The 6,749-nt window shown below is 33.3% G+C and overlaps 1 protein-coding gene across 1 annotated transcript; it reads right to left on the bottom strand.

The window, feature by feature from the left end:
• Window positions 1-636: 636 nt before the first annotated feature.
• On the bottom strand, window positions 637-5,108 carry LOC109190176 (auxin efflux carrier component 1-like). The gene is made up of 6 exons (XM_019340627.1): window positions 3,934-5,108; window positions 3,612-3,864; window positions 2,905-2,990; window positions 2,397-2,554; window positions 1,516-1,592; window positions 637-915 (listed from the first exon to the last, which is right to left on the bottom strand). The coding sequence occupies exons 1-6, from the start codon at window positions 4,919-4,921 to the stop codon at window positions 849-851; spliced, it is 1,629 nt and encodes a 542-aa protein (XP_019196172.1). The 5' UTR covers window positions 4,922-5,108; the 3' UTR covers window positions 637-848.
• Between the last annotated feature and the right edge of the window lie 1,641 nt (window positions 5,109-6,749).

Genomic DNA, 6,749 nt, shown 5'->3' with positions numbered 1-6,749 from the left:
AGTCTTTTATTAAAAATTTTATTGTTCAATATTGTTTATGAATTTCTACTGAAATATTTTTTTTTGTTGATATTTATTAATAATATATATAAGTAATTAGCATATAAGTTCCAGTATACGATGGATAAAAATAATAATATTAAGAATGTTGATGTGGGTGAAGAACTATATAATAAGAAAAATTTTATTATATATTATAAATGTTTTGTAAGAAAATTGTAAATGATAAGAATCAAAATCATTGACAGTTTGTAAGGATGTATTCAATTTAGAATTTCAATGACTTTTGTAGACTTTTCAAAATAAAAAGTTAGATAAAAGTCTATAAGTGTTTTTTATATGGACTTTTATAGAGTTTTATAAAGTTTTAAAAAGTTTTGAACGACTCTATGAAAGTCAATCAAAGTTTATTAAAATCTATCATTTTAAAAGTCGTTAAAACTCTACAAAAAATCATGATTGAATACACCCCCTTAGGTATAACTCAGGGACCAATGATGCAATTTTCCCTATATAGTATACGGTATATTAGAGAAAATCTTACAGGTTATCCATAACTAATGGACTCAAACTTAAATGATCAATAATCAATAAGCACCTCACATAGAGAATCGAACTTAGAAGCTAGAACCAATTAATTAATTCGTGAGGATTTTTATTTTTTATTTATTTATTTTTTTTTTTGTGATCAATTAATTTTGCTACAAACTTGATTTTACAATGTCACTACCAGATACAACCCCATTAGCGACACACATTTCATATATATTTCCCCTATTTTTTCCTCATTTCACTTATATATGCTCAGCTATGTGAATCGAGTCTAAGCAAAAATTCACTCTTCATCATCATATTCCCAACAAAATGTAGTAGACCAGCGTTATTGGTAACGCAATTAACATTCCAAATATCACCCTGCAACATTTTCGAAAAAAAAAAAAAACAAATTTATAAATATTATTCCAAGAACATAAATAAATAAATAAATAAATAAATAAATAAATAAATATATATATATATATATATATATATATATATATATATATATATATATATATATATATATATATATATATATATATATATATATATATATATTAGCTCTATGAAAACATGTAGACTAATCTCATATGTCCATCAAGGAGTGAAAGTTAACAAAAAAAAGTGGTGATATTTTTGTAATTATGATGTGATGATACAATTGAAAACATTAGATAGTGCATTCATGAATAACTGACAGTGCACTCAGGATCTATAATAGTGCACACATGCATGTGTGTTACTGTGCACTATTAGTTATTTGTTGATTTATTATCCAATGTTTTCAAATGCCCAATATTAATTATAGAAGTGTCACAATGTTTTTTTTCTATATTTCATTAATTCTCAACTCATGATAATCTAAGATGGACAGATGAGATTAGTCATACGGTATTACCAAAACTACTAGTTGTCATTTCAACTTGATTATATATAGAAATTAAAATAAATAAATAAATTTTAATATTTACTTACGCTGTGCTAAGAATATCAGGGTGTACGTTGTATTCCTTGGCGAAGACAAAGGGGACAATTCCTTGAGGTAGAGCTGCCTGTTTTTTTTAATAAATAAAACTTATATTATATATTTATTATTATGGCAATCCAAGCACACGAATGGAGTATAAAAGATATAAGAAAAACAATAATTTAAATCTAGACAACATAAAAACATTCTCTATAAAATATAATCTAATTGGAAAAATAATCCTTTTTAATTGTCATAATGTATTTATTATTAATTAAAAATCATAGATCGAGTATCAGTGGAGGCGTTGTTGACACTTTGTGCTTCATTAGGTTGAGAAAGTATGTTTGAACATATACTACAATGTAATAGAGTCAGTAGCATTAAAAAAAAAATCATAGATTTAGTAATTAAACCGCCATAACCCTTTTTAGGTTCTTATCAAGTTATGAACAGATATTACATTTTAACAGAGTCAGTAGTACTAAAAAAAAATTATCTATGTCACTGTCCAAAAGTACGTGTACATTTGGTAAACCACACTTTTGTAGTAGGTTGAGAAAGTAGTTACTTTTGTAGTAGGTTGAGAAAGTAGTTATAAACAGATACTACATTGTAAGAGTCAATAGTACTAAAAAAAATCATCTATTTCACTGTCCAAAAGTACGTGTACATTTGGTAAACCAAACTTTTATGTAATAACTTACAAGTCACGTGCTGGACCATTTTTTATTGCTACTAACTCTATTACAATGTTGCATTGAATTTTTGAACTTGTGATCTCCTATTTAAGAGAGCCACAGAGCTAACATTACAATTACTTTGCTTCATTTTCAAAGTTCTAATCTTGAAAAATAGTGACTTTATTGAAAAGAGTAAAAAGAATGACCTGAACAATGGCAACATGTAAGAGGACACCACGAAGGCCAACAGCAATGGAAGCAGCAGCCATGACAGCAGGACCAGTAAGGAACCTCACAGCCATGGCAAAAGCTGCTACTCTATTCCCACATGCTATGATTCTTGGTTGCAAAGCCATGAACAACCCTGTCATTAATGCATATATGTATCTATCATTCATATATAATCAATCTGATTATGTCACCTTCCATATTCAATTCAATTTAGTTAATTTCCATCATTATCACCATCACCAAGCTACTTGCATAGATCATGTGTCATTGTTAAAGAGAAGAACATAAAGGGAGACATGTTATGATGACCCCAACACTTTTGGTGTTTCTTTATTTTTAGTATGCTTTCTTGTATGGTATGCAATTTTATAATCCAAAAGTTAAGAGATTAATCATTATCATATGTTGAGAGGGACAGATCTTGTGCCCCAATGCCTGGAAATTTGAAAAGATAAAAATTTTAAGGAAAAAAAAAAGACTTACCAAGACTGAACATCGCCATGCCAAGTCCTGCATCTGACAGAATGGATATGGACTGTGCAATTATAGCAGGCATCTTCACATTCCACCTACAAGTTTATTCAACTCCAAATTTAAATAAAACAAAATGAACTAAAATTTTGAATGTGTATGTCATGTTAATGAGATTCTTCCCGTAAGAATTACACTATATATGGCCCTGTTTGGTAAAATAGTTAGTCTATAGGCTAATTTTGATTTATTTTATCATTATTACCTGTTTGACTTGGTTAAAAACTCAACATAAGTGTTTGGTTAATTAACTTTTTGTAACTCCAAAATGCTAAAATTCAAAAAGTTGCTCAAACTAACTTTTTCAATTAGTTAACCGTTAATTTACCAATACCTTTCTACAATCAGCTAATGTTATTAACTAATTATAACTATGACTCGGACCAAGATTGGTCTTGGGATGCCAGATGTTGTATGAAAAAAAAATAGGGATTTTTTTGGGACAACTTTAGCTAAGTTAGTCAAGTTGTTGACTTGGTGACTTGGTAACAATAAAGTTACAAATTTGACTCTCAGAATGAACTATCTATTGATCTTCTTGATTTGAGTTGGTCAGCTATGAACACTCTAATTAAGTTAGTTTATTATGTCCTTATGATCTTTTTGCTGGCTAAGGTTGACATACGGCTCCGAGGTATGTAGTGTGGAAAAATGGTTACCTGAATGAGATTAGGGACCAGGTAAGGCCAAACAAGCTGGAGTAAGTGTTTGGGTTTCTGATGAGTTTTCTCCAGACCATGATGAGTATAAGCCTAGTCATGACACTGGTGGGAGGCATGGCTTTCTCTCCAACTTTCTTATCATCATCATCTGCTTCATGGTTGTTCAATATTTCTACATCTCTATTCCCAAACATGAATTCTTCCCTACTCTCCATGTAGCTTTCTTGATTGTTGTTTCTGTGACCCTCAACTGCATGCAAATTAAACAAGAATAAAAATAATAACTTATATTAGGTTGAGTAGAGTGAGTATACTATACCTTTGGGTGCAGGAGGCTGGTCTCCAAAGACATCTGAAACAGGAGAGGCACTAGAGCTCCAAACAAACATGTGAAGATCCTTATTGTTATTATTATTGCCACCTTCTTCTCCAAGTGTTTTAGAAGGCGAAAACATGGCTGGGTTAGGAGCTGGGTAATGGAATCTTGTCGTCTCTTCTTCGTAGTTTGAAGGCCTTGGGGTTGGACCAAAATTTGAGTTCCTTGAGTAGAAGTCTGTGTGGTTGAAACTGGAGCCTCTGGGGGTGGGGTTTCTTGAGGATTGCAGAGAGTAAATCTCTGCATTGGTGAGGTTTGATGGCCTTGGGGTGTTTCTGGAGAAGATATCTGATCTTGAGGCATTAGATTTTCTCACAGTGATATGAAGCTTGCCGTCCTCTTTAACCTCTGCCTCCGTCTCCAAACCTTGCCTTCCGTCCAGTGAAATCACATCCGAGTCGACATGGATAGACACAATTGAGGCAGCAGTGTTTGGGAACTGCTCAGAAATGAGCATCCTTGCACCTCTGAACTCAAACAAGAACAGCATCAAGGTGTACCATATGATGCACTGGAGTACAACTATCTGAACCATCAAGCTCCCAGAAAAGGCCCCATACATCCCTTTCAACAATGGGATGCCCATCACAAGAGTGTTGGGCAAAGTTGATAGGGAGAAGAGGGTTATACTCCACTCCAAACTCCCCTTCTTGCTCAGATTAGCCCACACAGCTAGCACCCCAAGAACAATCAGCTTCTGCAGGGTGTCTGCTAGAATGAACCGTAAGTTCATGGTGTATGGATCATTGCCTGCTATGAAGTGAAAGGATAGGAGAGGGACTGCAAACAGGGCAACAAAGCGGTTGATCCCAGAACACTGGTCTGGTGAGAAGATCTTCCACCACTTCACAGACCCATAGGCTAGAATCATGGCCACATACAGTGGAACCACTGCAGTCATTACATGGTACAAATCAGCTAAACTTATCATCTCATCTGATCTTAATTAATTAATTAATTTGCTTGCTACTTTCTTCAATTCAAGAACCCAGATCAAGAAAATTTATGGAACCAAATTAAAGCAAACAAGCTAGCTAGCTAGCTATGCAGAAGAGAATTGAAGAAGCAAAACGAAGGAGGGGGTGGTCAGTGGTGGAGGAGCATGTGTTTTGGTTACGTTTATGGGGGGAGTATATGCAGAAAAAAAAGCAACAATTTTTCTTAATTTTTTTTTTTTATTTTTTATTTTTTGTGTGGTTTGCTGCAGACTACAAACTACACAGCTAGCTTCGAGAGTCGCGAGCAAAGCTTGCACTTGCAGTCTCCAAGGCAGAAAATGTTTATCACAGACTAATTTAACATTAATTAGATGGATAACCTTGGTGAAACACCTGTTTAAACATTAAACAAGGAAAAATACTACATATACTTTCATTTTCTACTCCAAACTTCTACTTTCAGACTTAAAATTTTGATATAAATATTTATATTGGGACCCACGTAAAAAAAAGTAACCTATCAGTGCTCTCAGGAAATAAAATTTAGAGAGTTTGATTTGAAAATACATAGAAGAACTCTTAAACAAGAGCAAAAAAGGGGCACTTCTTTTATGTGGGGGGTGGGGGGTGGGGGGTGGGGGCTGAGTAGTACATATATATATTTGTCTGCCTGGCTTTAATTTGTTTTGAGGTGTCTTTGGATTTGACAGAGATGGTGGGCATGCAGTGTTGGTAATGTGATATATAATTCTTAGCTTGGTGTGGTAAGTTTGGTGGCTCTCTGATCAATGCCTCTCTTTCTTTCTCTCTCTCTCACACAAAAGGGATGGATGGTGGTGTATAGTAGACAAATAAAAGCATTTTGGTTGGAGGTGGTGTGTCTATAAGTACTTGTTTTTGTGAAGCTTTTTGAGCTTCTCCCTCCTTTTTTGAGCTTCACTTTCTTCTTGGATTCGCATTTTTGCTCGTGGGCTGTTCATGGTCTTTGCCACTGCTCTTCCACATCTCCGATCCCTCTCTCTCTCTCTCTCCCATTTTCTATCTCTCTCTCTCTCTTTCTAATCTGTACCCAATCCGGATAAATAAAAGTAGGCTGCGGCAGGAGATTGACACTCAACAACTCAATACCTTGTCCACAACTATGATGTAATCATGTTGTGCGGCGCGTGAAGTGAACATTCAATTTATTCAATTTAAACGCCGAGGAATACAAACGTTCCATCAACTTAGTGTAAACAATTAACTCAATTGATACTATCTTGAATTTTGTCAAAAAAAAAAAATGATATATAGAGTCAATTTAGTGTAAACAATTAACTCAATTGATGCTATCTTGAATTTTGTCAAAAAAAAAAAAAATGATAGAGCTAGTGGAATGTTAATTTGATAATCATAAATTTTTAAGTTTGAGTTCATGTGGGAATTATTATATATTGACCTTATCGAGTTGTTTTGATTTACCTCATGGTGGCTTCATAAAGAGCACACTTTTAAATAGCGATTGCTAACATTTTTACAAATCAAGGCAAAAATGTGTGGTGATGTATTATATTTTAATTTGTACATTTAATTCCCTTTTAATCATATTGATGGATTTAATTAATTAACTTGAGTGGTCTGAATTATTAAACCCGATAAATAAAGAAAAATGATAAATGGAAAACGGATAATGTGATGAACAAAATAGATGTATATCACAGAGATAATCATGTATTGTTGATAAACTGGTTACAAGCAAGATGTAATGCTATTACAATGGTTGTGTGTTTAGGACATAGATGAAGATGTCCTTAATAGACATGCAAGGATTTTCATATTAGC

The sequence above is a fragment of the Ipomoea nil genome, unplaced genomic scaffold (assembly GCF_001879475.1).
Source record: "Ipomoea nil cultivar Tokyo-kokei standard unplaced genomic scaffold, Asagao_1.1 scaffold1574, whole genome shotgun sequence".
NCBI classification, from domain to species: domain Eukaryota; kingdom Viridiplantae; phylum Streptophyta; class Magnoliopsida; order Solanales; family Convolvulaceae; genus Ipomoea; species Ipomoea nil.
This window is presented reverse-complemented; position numbering and strand designations above follow the sequence as displayed.